The sequence below is a fragment of the Uloborus diversus genome, chromosome 5, assembly GCF_026930045.1.
Source record: "Uloborus diversus isolate 005 chromosome 5, Udiv.v.3.1, whole genome shotgun sequence".
NCBI lineage: Eukaryota > Metazoa > Arthropoda > Arachnida > Araneae > Uloboridae > Uloborus > Uloborus diversus.
In genome coordinates this window covers 54,802,007-54,817,964 of record NC_072735.1, presented here as the reverse complement: position 1 = coordinate 54,817,964, position 15,958 = coordinate 54,802,007, and the positions used below count along the sequence as shown (strand labels likewise).

The 15,958-nt window shown below is 32.8% G+C and overlaps 1 protein-coding gene across 1 annotated transcript in view; it reads left to right on the top strand.

Annotated features, from left to right (window-relative positions):
• The first annotated feature begins 299 nt into the window (after window positions 1-299).
• Window positions 300-15,958, top strand: part of LOC129221995 (CDAN1-interacting nuclease 1-like) — a 107,479-nt gene continuing 91,820 nt past the window's right edge. The window contains exons 1-2 of the mRNA XM_054856407.1: window positions 300-445; window positions 10,570-10,615. Coding sequence (XP_054712382.1) covers window positions 354-445; window positions 10,570-10,615 — 138 coding nt within the window. The 5' untranslated portion in view covers window positions 300-353. The remainder of the gene's footprint in view (window positions 446-10,569; window positions 10,616-15,958) is intronic.

The following is a 15,958-nucleotide window of genomic DNA, read 5'->3' as shown; positions in this document are numbered from 1 at the left end:
GTTGATCATGGAACGCTGTGGTTCGTAACTGTTTCGTCATCGGTCGCCCGGTCAAGTTCGTCGAACGCAAGCATGGAAGACTCTTTTCAACCTTCTCATAATTCGAGCCAGTTGTTTTTATTGAAGAAGCTGTTTAGCACTAAAATTGAAATTCAAAAGCAAAAGAAAATACTAAAATTCTGCTCTTTTTCATTTTGACCACGGCACTTTTCCTTTAATTACCCTTTTCATTTCAAAATGGCAACAGTTTTATTCATATTTCATCATCATGATTGAAAACTCGATTGCGTTAAGGAAAAACGGAAACGAAAAATGTTTATTTGCTCATACATTTTATTTCCGCTTTCAGTAAAATGAAACGTAGTTATTATAAAAAAATAATTGAGAAATTGAATGAACTACGGAAGAGAGATTGCTTAGCTCAATTAAGTGCTTGTTTCCCCGAGTAAGGAAACATTTATTATATACTACTGATTCGACTGCAGTTCAAATTGAATGTATGTTCGACATCTGTTAATCAAATCATTCATGTTCAGCTCTATTTTTTCTTTTAAATAAAACAATGACTATATTCCAGTGACATGATAATTTATGGAGCACCGTGTTTGCTAACACTTTTGATGGGAGGCAACTTCGGATTATCATAGTTTTTTGCTATTCCCAGGGTCTGATTGCTGAATAAGCCGTGGCCAAGAGCCCCCACTTTTTAGGGGTCCCAAAATTGCTAATTTTTTTAACAAATAGGGTCAGGTGGGGTGAAATGGGGCGGATTTTGTCTATTTTTTAAAATGATGCCGTTTGCAAACCCATCTTTTTTTTGTACTTTTTTTAAAATTTCTTCTTTACATCTGATTCTTCCTCTTTAATTTAAGCTGCTTCTCATTGAAATTTGTTGTCATTGACAATATGAAAATTGCAAATATAGTATCTGACCCATTTCACCCCACGGTGGGGTGAAATGGGGTGGAAATGGGTCATAGCAATAGAAACATACAATAACTGAGAAATTATTACCAAAACACATACAATAGCTGAAAGAAATTGTTTCTCATGAGCCATTTATTTATTTTAACTTATTCACCTCCAAAATATTTTGAACTAAAACTCAAAAATATAATGCCCACAACAATTAAATTCTGCTCGTTCAATGTCTTCAGAAATTGATATCTAGAAACAATGTCTGTATCTTCCTACTCAGGAAAAATGTAGTATTTGCCTGAGTTGGCTTTTCGTAGAAAATGTATGCTGTTGTAATCCTGGTCATTGACTTCTGTCAAGTAATCAACAAATTCTGTTGATGATTTCTTGCTCTTGTATTAGACAAGAGTCACTTCCCAGGTGTTGGTTCTTGCATAAGTAACTCAGACATTTCTTCATCCAAGAGTTGGGTTTTATACGGTTGCTGCTTCCAAGAAGATTAGTGGCTCTTGCTTTCGTGATCAATTCTGGCTTCCTCTTACATAAGTGGCATGCCGACCTTTTTTCAAAATTCCTGGCCCACTCTATGCCAAGAGTGCCACAATTGCATTTTTCAGAATTGGTCTTTATGAAAACCTTAGCAACAATGATTGTATCTTCCTATCAAATGGGAAACCACACTTTGTAGAACTGAAGCAATACATCTTTCTGCTTCTTCACTTAGCGTTGTACCTCCAACCAACCTTTTCGACTTTGTGTGTCGGAGACCCATCTCCTCGGCGTTTCTCTTGGCATATTATATTTCCTTGCAGCTGCAGGAATTGCTAAACCATCTTCAACTTCAATTAGTGCAGCCTCTAAATCCCTTTTCCCTTTTTCTTACATACATCCCAGGCATTTTCATTGAATAAAAAAAAAATTTGAATTAGGAAAGAGTAGGTAGGTAATATGTTGTAAATATGGATGGCAAGTTTATCTTTTGAATTCTACACATTAACAATACATACTTTATTTTTGTTACATTTAAAAATCTTCTGAATTTCCATTTAAGACCTATTTATGGATTTTAAAGGTTAAGTTACTCTCATTATGAATTAAAATTCACTAAGCCTAACTATGCCCCATTTCACCCCACCACATGAAAATAGCAACAAAAGAAGAAATAATTGATGCTTTTCCTACCAGTTTTTTGCAAATTGTAGATGAAAGTCTGTTCTAACTGATAACATTTCAGAATTTCAAGAGAAAAAAATGTATAGCAAGATTTTAAGAAGTTTGTTAGCTTCCTAAAAATTCACATGTGACTTGAGAAACAAAATGTCAGTGTAGTGCTCCCAGCAATTTACACAGAAACTTTTTAAAAATCAGAATTGTAGCTAAAAAGCCCCTCATAACTTGTGTAAAGTTTGAGAAAAATTCAGCCAGACCGAAAATTTTTATTAATAAAAATACACAGCATGACCCATTTCACCCCATGACCCATTTCACCCCACCTGACCCTAGCTAAAAATTTTTGCTAATGGGTAAAATGGTAAGGGTTGACTACACAGGGTCCCCAAAAAAGCATATGGTTGAGGGCCCCCTGATATCATAATCGGGTCTTGGCTATTCCCTAATTACGCCTATCGTTATCACTCTGCTTAATTTCTCCGCCTTATTTTTCTGGGCCAAAAAGAAATAATAATATAATAATAATACCGACTGCATAATTAGGATTATCAAATAGATTATCTCATTGGAAATTAGAGGACAGTGGAGGAACAAAGTGTAGTTGTTAGAGTAATCATTTTCAGTGGACTGATGTTACAAGGATCAATTTTAGGGCTACTGCTGCCTATTATTAATTCAGCCAACCTCGCTTTGCTCGATCGCAACGTGGCCATAATATTTTCTCCTTAAAATTAAGTGCACTTAACAAATTATTTAGAAAGAAAAAAGGATAAATAATCTTTATACAGTATTGAAGAAGTGGGTTATATTGCTTCCAACTCTTATTTTCTAATTGTTTATTGCAGAAAACTCATGACCTGAAAAAACTGACATTTCAATGCAAAATTTTAAAAGCTCAGAAATACTGCACTTAGATATGATGATTAACTCATCCATGGTGTAAGATAATTAAAATACCTTTGTGCTAAATAATAATAAAAAAAAAGAACTACATCAAAAAGCCCAAATTGCAGTTTTCTGCATACAGGGGTGAAACAAAACATATGATTCTTTTTTTTTTTTTTTTTTGAATGATTTGATTTGCTTTTCTTTAATTTTTTTGTATTACGTTTTTTTAAGCCACCCCCTATTCTAGTTAGTTTTATGTTTGCTTTGGACGTGAGAACATCGTCTGTATTGGTTGAGGTGTGTGCTTAACCCTTTTTGTTTTGATACGTTTCAATATTAATTTTAATAACCTGACTTTGTTGCCCATTTGTAACCACATTCGTTTTCAGGGTTTGAAGAGAGGTTTATATTTTAGCATTACAGGCAGGGACATAGCCCAGGGGGGGAGGGGGGTCCGGACCCCCCCCTTCCTGATATGTTACTGTCCCCCTGCACTTACATAAACAGAATTTTCTAAAAAAAAGGAAAAAAACATTTTATTAAAAAAAATATCTTTTGTCCTAAATATTTTAATTAATTGACAACTTTCTCATGTTCAGTTCAGTTCAGAACAATAGAAACTCTGGGAGTGGTTTGGGGCAACAGAGGTCTTCAACCCATGGTATAACACGTTGCAGACCTGCCGAAAAGGAGACGTTATCTTAGTCCCCTGCCCCGCAAGAATATCGCCAGCATTTCGTAATGTCCTAGTTCTCAGTTTCAAAACCATCAGAAAAGGAGGTATTATCTTAGTGCCCCTCTCCGCAAGGAAATCGCTGAATCAAACATTTATTGTCAACAAATGATTGATGAGAGTCATCAATGATGAAAATATCAGAGACGAGAAATTTGTAGGAATGTTTTTGCAGGAAGGTCATACAAAGAGGAAAGCGACACTTGAGATGTTTTTCTGAATTTAATCAGAAACAGATCCCCTTCTCTTTTTTTGTTCGACAGTAGTGGGGTCAGCTGCCGTTGTAATAAAGCGCAATGGTTTTAGAAGGTGCCTAAGGCTTCTAGAGTCGTGGATAGCGCAGAACTCTGTCAGGTCGCACATTCACTTTCTCTATCGCTGCCATTGGTATGGGTCGGTCGCACGAATGTTTTCCTCCAAAGTTAAAGGGAAAAATCATGAGCAAAACCATAAAAACTTAAGAAAAAATTAGCCGACCCCCACTGGGTAAGTTGTATTGAAGTTTTTGAGCAATCAAGATTGCCAATTGTTTTCATTTGATCGTCTTTGATGTCCGTGCCTTTTTCAACCTCCACCGTCCTCTGCAGACACGACTCCTCCCAGTAGCTGCTGCTCCTGGTCGGTGGCATCCCTGTCCTAGACACGTGCCTTTACACACATGCCAATGTGCATATACATACAAGCCTATACGTATACAACTATACAGATGTAACAGCCCAAGAGGAGGGACAGGAACCGTTTCTAGGAACAAGCGAGTGGAATAAATAGGGTCCTGCCGCAACTCGTGATTGAGAAAAACATAATTTGAATTAAAAATTTTAGAATTCAAATTATTTTTTTTTTCAACAATAGGAGCAATTTCTTGCATTATTTTCTCATTTAAAAATTTTGTTCAAACAAAAACAGCATCGAATGTCATTTCATTTTTTAACCAATCAATTAAATTTGTTTCGCTTATAATTTTTATTTGTAACAATGATGGATAACTTACATCATTGTGTCTCAGCAGCTCGCAACTTTTAGCATCGATCAAATGCCTTTTTGCAACCATGAAACTGATGCCTGGAAATTCGTTCTGAACATTTGTTCATTTTCATCTCAAGGTCACCGAGATATTTTTTTTTCTTTCAGTCTCTGAGCAAAAATGTAACGAAAAGAACTAGAATTTTTACGAATGTTTTATCTCTTGTATTTTTAGATATGATCCATAAAAAAGGAAAAAAAAATATTTATCTGGAGGTAGTAAAAGAAACAAAAGATGAATAAATAAAGGTTAATACTAATATAACAAAATTGATTTGAGCGATATCCAAGTTTTAAAAAATGACCAATTGAATTTTTAAAAAATTTTGAATGTGTTCAGTTTTCTAAGTTTGGAATGATTAATGCATGTGTGAAGATATAAGTTTAAAGATATATATATATATATATATATATATATATATATATTTTTCAATGAAATTATTTTAAATCATTATTTTAAAATACTAACTGAATTGTGTCCATGAGGTCAAAAGGAAAAAGTTATTAATCAGTTTTAGCTGAAAATATATATTTTCTTCTATCTTCTAGTTCCATTTTTCGAATAAAATACTAAATAATATTCGTGCATGTGCTTCATTTAGCAAATTTTGTGATAGATATTTACTGACCTCCTTTATATCAAAGAATTATTTAATAAGTATCTGTACATTCATAATTAAAAAGCATAGTAGACTCCAAATGCAAAAATAATAGTTGTTATTCTTATCCTCATATATATAAAAGCCAATGATCGAGTAATCGACGTCATCAACAATGAAACTCGCACCATGCCATGATAATTTGATAACATGTTTTAGTAATGTGTAAAATGCAGGGAAAGGCTTTATTGTGACAAGACTGGACTAGATCCGGTAACTTAACTGTTTTACTGGAAAGCCTGTGTCATTTCAGGGCACTGAAGAAACGAAAAAGTGGTTGACAATAAACGCTATTTACTGAAGTTTAGTGTTAATCCACTGGAGTTAGGGTTAAAATGTCACCAAACAGGCAATTGCTTCGTTCAAATGTGGAATCAATTTTCATCTATCATATCTTGACAGGTGATTTTCCAGTTGTCATAAACTTTCAAAATAGCAATTTAAATTGCATCTAGATTTTTAATTTACAGCTTTTTTAAGAGTTTTTACTGGAGATTTGTCCTTTCTTAAAACTTTAGATTATAACATCTGATGAGTTAGAGTAAAATGTCTGCTAATTGAGGCTTCAAACAACCTATAAACCTTTTATATTTGTTACTGAAGGATGATTAGCTTTTTTACAGTATAGCAAATTTTGGTGCTGCCGTATTATCACAAATAATGTAGAGATTACCTCCTAAAGGATCGAAATTGAATGACTACTGCCAAATGTAAAAATTTGAAATTTTTATATTTGCATATTGTTAGTAAAATAACTAGGTTTAGAATCAGGGGTCTGTCCAGGATTTTTCACAGGGTCCGTTTTTTGTGAAAAAATCAAATAATTTTGTGAAAAATGAATTAATTTTGTGAAAAATCAAAAAATTTCGCAAAAAAAATTTTTTTTTTTTGTTAAAACAAAATTTTAGAATTTAGAGACGGCACAAACTGCATCAATTAAACTAAAAGTTGAGTGTTTTCCTCTTCTATGACAAGAAAATCATTCTGGAATTTTTTTCTATTATTGGGGGGGGGGGGGAGGCATCGCTCTTTCAATTATCAATATTTATCTACCATTCTGTATTATGTTAAATTATACTATATATATTTCTGTACAGTATTTAAAATAACTAACAAAAATATAAATAAATGAAACAATATTCAGAATAGGGTTTAGCATTCAACTTTTTGACCCAAGACACTCTTAAAAAGCACAGAATTTCGTTTAATACCTATAAATTCCGTGATTTTAACAAAAAGAAAAAGATTTTTCAATTGTTTACCTCTTAACAAAGCGTAATAATCATCAAAAATTCGAAAAATCGGGTTCCCATAGCGGATGCAAAGAGATCGCAATTCTCAAAGTGAAGTCATCAAAAGTATAAAAACGGCTTGTAAAAGAAATATTTTTGATAAAATTATTTTAAAATTGCATTTTAGAGTCCTATGATAACATATCATTAATATCTGTGGACACAGTTGACCCAAAAAAAAAAAAAAAATTAATAATAATAATAATAAAATAAACCATCTATTCAGCATTTTATTTTTTGACTCATAACAGAAAATGGAATTTTGCTTTAAAAACTTGAAATGAGAGTTCTAACAGAAATAAAGAGACTTTTCATTTATTTGAATCCTAATAAAGCGAAGTTAGCTTGAAAAAAGAACAAAATATGATTCTCATATCGGATTGCATTTTTCAAAATGTAGACATCTGAAGAAAAAAAAACGGTAATTAAAAGAGTTTATTTAAAGTTAATCATCCTTGTTAGCATCGAAAAATCAAAACCCATATAATTTTCTCCCAAAATAACAATTAAACATCGCACCGCATCGTAAAAACGCAAATATTGACAAGCCGACAAAATGATGAGAATATTAAAAACGCAAATATTGACAAGCCGACAAAATGATGAGAATATTTTCTAATCAAGTCAATATAAAGGTTCAACGTCAGACGCTAAGTGGTGATAGTTTTGAAGTTGGTAACCCTATCTGAAGCGATCATATTTTTTCCTCACCCTTACTATCCCTTTGCAGTTCTAAGTTCATTTCGCAGATATATATTATTATTGTTTATTAAATCATGAGCTGAGAAAAGTGCTTACCAATGCCCTCTCAGAAAAGTTTACAACAACACCGCTGCTAATTAACTGTGATAAAACAAACAACCATTATATTTTTTTGGCAGTAGCAATTATTTATCGCTTGCAGGAGCATTGCAAGAGTGCCATTTTTTTTTCTTTTTTTTTCTTTTTTTCAAAATTAGCCGATTTTGTATAAGCTGATCCCTCTAATTTGACTTAAAAAAAGGTTCCAAAAATTATCGGTTTATACACAGAAATATGCGTTATTTTGCTTTCAGATTTGCTCTTTCAATAAACAATTTGTGACAGATCCGATCTTGTTTATCAGAATTTTGTGAAGGGTCCGTTTTGTTTGATCGGGATTTTGTGAAAGGTCCGTTTTGTTTGATCGGGATTTTGTGAAAGGTCCGTTTTGGTTGATCGGATTTTTGTGAAGGGTCCGTTAACGGACCCAAATATCTTCTGGCCAGACCCCTGAGAATGTCAAATTTTGTGGTGATAATTCATTACTGTTACTATCGGTCATTTCTCTTACAGTTGTTTAAATTGAACATTTTGTACAGTTATTTCTAATCAGCATAATGGACAGAATTACGGATTTGATCCTTATATATTATTTCTGTAGCCTGTTTTTTGTTCCTACGCAACATCTTCCTCAATTTTTGATCGATTCCTTTGATTTACATCTCATTTTAAAGCTTATCGTGCAGGCTAATGACAAAAAATAGACCCACAATCTAAAAATTGTTTTTTTTTCTGTCAAAAAAACATGTTTTAAAGCACAGGACTGAGGTTTTCAATTAAATTTATAAGTTAAACTTAAGCTTAATAGCTGGATCGGCAGAGCGTTTGAATGGTAACCATAAGAACGAGTGTTTGGGCCAACTCGGGTGATCTGCATCAAAAAATTAAACATGCATTATATGAGCACATAAAAACAATAAATAATACAAATACAAATACAAAAGCGACGACCAGCAACAGGCTCTGGGCCCAGCTAGACTGGTCCTAGTCAATTTACAATCCCCAGTGAAGATCAATGGCCCTCTTAAAACTATCTACTCCCTTGCTCATTACCACCTCTTCCGGTAAACTGTTCCAAGGTTCCACTACCCTGCTATAGTAATAATTTTTCCTAATATCCATGTTAGCCTGAGATTTAAATAGCTTAAAACAATGACCCCTTGTCCTGTTTTCAGTGCTAAACTTCAGTCCCATAACATCTTTCATTTTAATAAATTTAAACAACTGAATCATGTCCCCTCGATCTCTTCTTTGCTCAAGACTGTACTTTTTTAACCTTCTAAGCCTGGAGTCATAGTCAAAGTGAGAAAGTCCATTTATTAGCCTTGTAGCTCGCCTTTGAACCCTTTCCAATACATTAATGTCTTTTTTAAGATAAGGAGACCAAAACTGAACAGCATACTCCAAATGAGGTCTTACCAAACTTCTGTATAAGGGCAGAAGAACTTCTTTAGATTTGTTTGAAATAGATCTATTGATAAACCCAATACAAGTGAAATAATAAAATGAATGAGATGGAAAGGCTCCTTGCTGTTACAAAAACTTGATGCAACATGTAGCTATATCAATTCTTAATTGTAATTTTTTTTTTTTTTTTAAAGCTTTGGTTCCAGTCAGAAAGCTAAAGCATAATGTAAGCGAAAATATAAGTATCAGGTTTAAGATTTCAGTCAGAAAAAAAATAAATGAATTGTATACTGAAATGTAGATTCTTCTAATGACAGTTTTTGACCCTTTGTACAAATGAAAATTATTTTTTTACCACAAATTGAAATTACACTTTTCATTTAGTTAAACTATGGATATTTATTAGAATACGAAGTAAAATACCTTGGGACCAGAGCTTTTGCGTTATACAGATTTTGACATTATATAGGTCATTTCACAAATTTTGAAACTAACATTCAGAACATATCTATTTATCAACACTTCAGATGGGCTTTATCAGCAATGAGTAGTAAAGAACTAATTATAGAATGAGTCATTCACAAATAAATATGTTTCACAATCAAAAGAAAGTGTCTTGCACTTCTGGTAGCTTCATGGTTTGCATAACAGCTGCATTTTCAAGAGCTATCTGGTGCTTTTTACTCTGAATAATGATTTTCATTTAAAAGCTTTGAATTATGATGGAAAGATGAAAAACTGTTTCAAAATTTAATTTGCCTAACAATTTTTATGTTTGCAAAGCAAAACAGAGGAATTTTTTTTTTAACTTTGAAACCTATTGGTTACTTTTGAAAAGTTGTGCTGTTTGTAGAGAATTGCATTATATAGGTTGGCGTTATAAAGGTATTCTACTGTATTACCAATGCAATTGTTATGAATTATATGCGTAAGTTGTATCCTTGTCTTCAACCATCAATTAGTAATTTCAACCTATAGTTTATCTGTTATTAAACTGCACCACAGCAGCGCAATCTGAAGCCCAGATGAGGCCCGTGTACCTGATCCTAAAGTGATGATGACCCCCCCCCTCCAATTAGTCAGTATGTATTTGTGCATGGCTCCATATCCCCCCTCTTTTAAAGCAAAAATTAAGAAGAAAACGGAAAATATGCATTCAGGAACGTTTTGCAATGTTTTTTTAAAAATAAACTCTTTGTAAAAAGTTTATTATTTTGCAAGCAAAAGAAGAAAGTGAAATTTATAATCATGTTTATAATTTAGAATGAACAATAATCATATTTCTGTGTGATAAAAGTTGATTATTGGAATTATTTTTAATAAGTTCATTTTTGCATAGTAAAAAGCTTTAAAAAGGCCGTTGATCTTTATTGAGGATTAATAAACTGACTAAGACCATCCCAGCTGGGCCCAGATCCTGTTGCTGGGTATCACTTTTGTGTTTGTGCTATCTACAAAAAAACTTGGGCTTTGAAGATGCATAATAAAAAAATCCCCCCCCCTCCAAGTATGACATCCCTCCCCCCCTTCTCTCTCTTTATTATTTTTTTTTTCTAACCAAGTTAATGGAATATTTCTTTTTCATCAAAAGGCAATTGCCAAAGTATTTTTGTACTTTTTTATTTCTTACGATATTTGAGTCAAAATGTACCAAAAGCATTTATTTTTCTTATTTTAGTGTGTCTTCAGCTGCTTTGGAAAGTATCATCGCTCAAGAAATTGTGGTATGATAAGTATTTTTATGATATTATTAGATTACACAAAATGAAATCATATTTAAGGGTTTAATGTCGCTAAAGACTAGCAGGTAAAAATGAAATATTTTAACGAAACTAATTAAGATTTGAAATTAGCAAGTACAAATGAAGAATATTAAATTCCTCAGGCGCTAGATTTCTTTTGCTTGTACGTTTTTACAAACATTTGGTTTTATGAATCCAAATAAGAAATTGGACTCTTTATTTTGACCTTCAAATTTAGATGTATTGAGCATAAAAATTATTTTTTTTTCTTTTCCTGTTATTAGATTATGTATGTGTATACAAAATGATCTATAGCAGTGTTTTCCCTTAGGTCTGAAAAGGAGCAGGATGCTACCTGATAAAAGGATACTTTCTCATGAGAATTTTGTAGTAAAAAAATACAAAGCTTTGTATTTCTAATACAGTCGAACCCCACTATAACAAACCTTCAGCAAACTGGCATCGGAGGCATATAACCGAGGGTTCGCTACATCCGATTTTCCTCTTCCAAAGTCCACATTTGTTAAAATGCTTCCATAAAAAATGGCTTTTTAATAGGACTCGACCGATGCATCGGCGCCGATGGTTCAACAATTTAGCCATCGGCATCGGCATCGGCGGCCGATGCTAACTTGCAGGAAACATCGGCCCATCGGCCTTAAAGACATCGAAAAGCCGATGGAATTGGCCGATGTTTTTGAAAAAAAAAAGACCTTTGTTTTACTTTTTAATACAAAGTAAAGGCAGTTATTGTTTTCAAACAAAATTGTTTACTTAAATTTCAGTATGAATTTATATTTTAGTCACCCCTGAAAGAGTTTTTAATACTGCATTCAAGTACCAAACACGTTAATTATTGCGTTGTTTCTTGCGGCTGGATGTACGTATGTATCTCTCATAAGTCATAACTAAAAAATGGTAAGCTGTAGATGGCTAAATTTTCGCCTGTGGGAAGTGCGCACGTTCCAGTTGTGACCTTCCCTTTTTGTTTTCGAACGGATGTTCTAAAAAGCCTATTAACTGAGTTTTTGTGGCTATTAATTACTTATTTCAATGCAAAACTAATATAGTGTCTCAGACTGACGATCATTTAGTGATATATTGCAGAATTTTAGACCTAGAAAACAAATATGAGATGGCGAAACCGGTTTTGTTTTACTTTTTTCGATTCCTGTTGAACCGACGGTAATTTTTAATTTTTCGATGTTTGTAATATGAATCACAATAATGCAGTCTTTTCTGTATCGCTTCGGCGGAGCTACAAGCTTGGGGCCCGTCGAAATACATTTTGGGGCCGTATTTCTCTATCACAGAAGTTGTAAAACATTTATCAAAAGCATTTTTGTAACTCCTACGGTGCCCCTATGGTTATGGGGCCTCTCGCGCAATGGCAACATTTGCTACATTTTAAATCCGCCACTGCACGTCAAAACAAACTCGGGTGCAAGTTTTAAAAGGGTTTTTCTGCTCAATGTTTATTATTATTTTGAACTCTATTTTTTACGACTATTTTTTGTATTTCCGAGAACACTTGCGTGCTCCTCCTCCCACTCCCTCAATTTCTGAAATTAAACTAAAGTTGTACCTCTGAGTTGTTTAAAACTAACACCATTCATAAAATTAGAGATTTTTTTTTTCAAGTTTTATCTATTGTTTAGGAAAAAGTTAAAGCATTAATTAGAAATTGATTAAAGACGTTTTGAATGGTGACATAATTCGGAAAACAAAGGGATTTTGAATTTTTTTTTTCGGAAGTGCTGAAGTAGATTCAGAAACTTTTCCGAGGGGTTGGTGGAAGCGGTTCTGTACTAAAAAAATTAAGCCGAAATTGGGGCCTAAGTTTAACATTGTGAGTTACACCAAAATCAGACGGTGACCCCCCTAACCCTACCTCGTCGTTTCAAGCATTTCTTAAATATTTAGCGATTATTTATTTTGGTCAAGAAATGTCATTTTGCGTATTTTTTATACTTGTTTCACCTATATTTTGTAATGCGCCACCTTTTTTTGCATCATTAATAGCGATCGATTTTTTTTTCTGTTGTAACTATTTTTATGTATTTATATAAAATCAATGTCAGGGGTCTGTCCAGGATTTTTCACAGGGTCCGTTTTTTGTGAAAAATCAAATAATTTTGTGAAAAAAGAATTAGTTTTGTGAAAAATCAAAAAATTTCGCAAAAAAAAAATTTGTTAAAACGAAATTTTAGAATTTAGAGATGGCACAAACTGCATCAATTCAACTTAAAGTTGAGTGTTTTCCTCTTCTATGGCGAGAAAATCATTCTGGATTTTTTTTTCTGATATTTGGCGGGGGGGGGGGGGGGGGAGGCATCGCTCTTTCAAGTATCAATATTTATTTACCATTCTGCATTATGTTAAATTTTATACTAGATATATTTCTGTACAACAGTTAAAATAATTGTAACAAAAATATAAATAAATAAAACAAAATTCAGAATAGGGTTCAGCATTCAACTTTTTGACCCAAGACACTCTTAAAAAGCACAGAATTTCGTTTAAAACTTATAAATTCCGTGATTTTAACAAAAATAAAGATATTTCAATTGTTTACCTCTTAACAAAGCTTAATAATCATCAAAAATTCGAGAAATCGGATTCCCATAGCGGATGCAAAGAGATCGCAATTCTCAAAGTGAAGGCATCAAAAGTATAAAAACGGCTTGTAAAAGAAATATTTTTGATAAAATTATTTTAAAATTGCATTTTAGAGTCCTATGATAACCTATCATTAATATCTGTGGACACAGTTGACCCCCCCCCCCCCCCCCCCCCCCAAAAAAAATAATAATAAAATAAAATAAACCATCTATTCAGCATTTTAATTTTTGACTCATAACAAAAAATGGAATTTTGCTTTAAAAACTTGAAATGAGAGTTCTAACAAAAATAAGACTTTTCATTTATTTGAATCCTAATAAAGCGGAGTTAGCTTGAAAAAAGAACAAAATATGATTCTCATATCGGATGTTAAAAGATTGCATTTTTCAAAATGTAGACATTTAAAGAAAAAAAAAAACGGTAATTAAAAGAGTTTATTTAAAGTTAATCATCCTTGTTAGCATCGAAAAATCAAAATCCATATAATTTTCTCCCAAAATAACAATTAAACATCGCACCGCACCGTAAAAACGCAAATATTGACAAGCCGACAAAATGATGAGAATATTTTCTAAATCAAGTCATTATCAACGCCAGACGCTAAGTGGTGATAGTTTTGAAGTTGGTAACCCTATCTGAAGCGATCATATTTTTTCCTCACCCTTACTATCCCTTTGCAGTTCTAAGTTCATTTCGCAGATATATATTATAATTGTTTATTAAATCATGAGCGGGGGGGGGGGGAAAGTGCTTACCAATGCCTTTTCAGAAAAGTTTACAACAACACCGCTGCTAATTAGCTGTGATAAAACAAACAACCATTATATTTATTTGGCAGTAGCAATTATTTATCGCTTGCAGGAGCATCGCAAGAGTGCTGATTTTTTCTTTTTTTTTTTTTTTTTTTTTCAAAATTAGCTGTTTTTGTATAAGCTGATCCCTCTAATTTGACTTAAAAAAAGGTTCCAAAAATGATCGGTTTATACACAGAAATATGCATTATTTTGCTTTCAGATTTGCTCTTTCAATAAACAATTTGACAGATCCGATCTTGTTTATCAGAATTTTGTGAAAGGTCCGTTTTGTTTGATCGGGATTTTGTGAAAGGTCCGTTTTGGTTGATCGGATTTTTGTGAAGGGTCCGTTAACGGTCCCAAATATCCTCTGGCCAGACCCCTGAATGTATAAGTTATTTTCGTTTTCATCATATGTACAATAATATGTTAAAGAAAAGTTTCAAGGATTTTCTACTATGCAATTTTTTAAAAATTTCAGAAAATTATTGTTAAATTGAAAAATTTAATTTGAACGTGTTTGCAGTGCTTCATAAAAGATTAATCAAGCAAATTGTTCAATATTACGTGTGCAAACATCAAATCAAGTAGTATATATATGTATTCAGTTATTAACTTGGTGTAAATATTGAGTTTGTTTATTGTAGCTGCGTTTTAAGAACCTCGCTCATTTCATGGCTATTTCTTTTTTCCGCAAAATTTATGTCACTGTTATACATTTTATGAAAAATGCCAACTTTTCTATTCATAAATTTTAAAGAAGTATAAAAATATTCCTATTATGATTTAATATTGTAATTTATCTGTTACCTTTTTTGTTTAACTTGATGACTAAAAAATGTCTATGGGCAATCTTCTCACTTTAATAGCGTAATTTGTTGACGGTTTCAAAGTTTTTTTTTTTTTTTTTTTGAATGATTAAACAACATAATTTAATGCTTTTTAACTATGTTTAGTTTACCTAAATCCAAACATTATTACAATATTACTGAAATCTTAGTTATATGTTCAATTTAAAAAAAAAAATCAATTGATTATTAAACAGTCTCTTTGTTTTTCCTTCATTTTTTTTTTTTGGCTGTTGTTCTTTGTCTTCAGTCAAAAAACGAGAAGCATAACTACACCCTATACAGATTGTACGTAGTACGATCCAAAAGTTCGAGGGACAAGCTGTATAAAACCTTACCCAGAATAGTTCACATTACCGAAGCACATCCACCTACAAAAGGTCATCTTGAGGGACTATGTACTTCTGCCAGTGTTCATATAACTTTTGGAAAAATTCCTGGAAGCCATTTTTCGCTACCTTCTGTGATGTAACTTTATCTTCTCCTAACGGGAGAAAGCGGCGTCCATGCATTTTTTTTTTTTGCTGGGAACAGGTAAAAGTCACACGGAGCTAAGTCCGACGAAACGTGATGTTATTGGTTTGTCATATCAGAGTATTGACCAATCGAACCGTGCATCCTCAACATGAAAGTCGCCTTCTTCCCCACGATGAAGTCAAAGCAGCAGCGAAAGAGGCCTTACAGGAGTTTGTGATAAATGTCTTCCAGGAGCCCTTTTAAAAGCTATACGAACGGTGGCAGAAGTGCATAGTCGTTCAAGGTGACTATTTTGTAGATAGTTTCACGGTAAATTTTTATACAACTTGTCCTCGAACTTTTAGATCACAGTACCTACGTATGAGTTTTCAACTTACTATTTCATAACGTTTTTGAATGACGTAAGTTTACGCGCATGAAAATATCACAAGAGAATTTGCGATAATTAACTAAGGAGGTTTTCAAAATGGATATTTCGGTCATCTATATGTTCTTAGGTACATATGCATGTACATACGCGCCGAAAAAACTTGTGAAGTTTAAATTGGATGATCGTAAAATAAAAATTTAGGTCGAAATCTGAT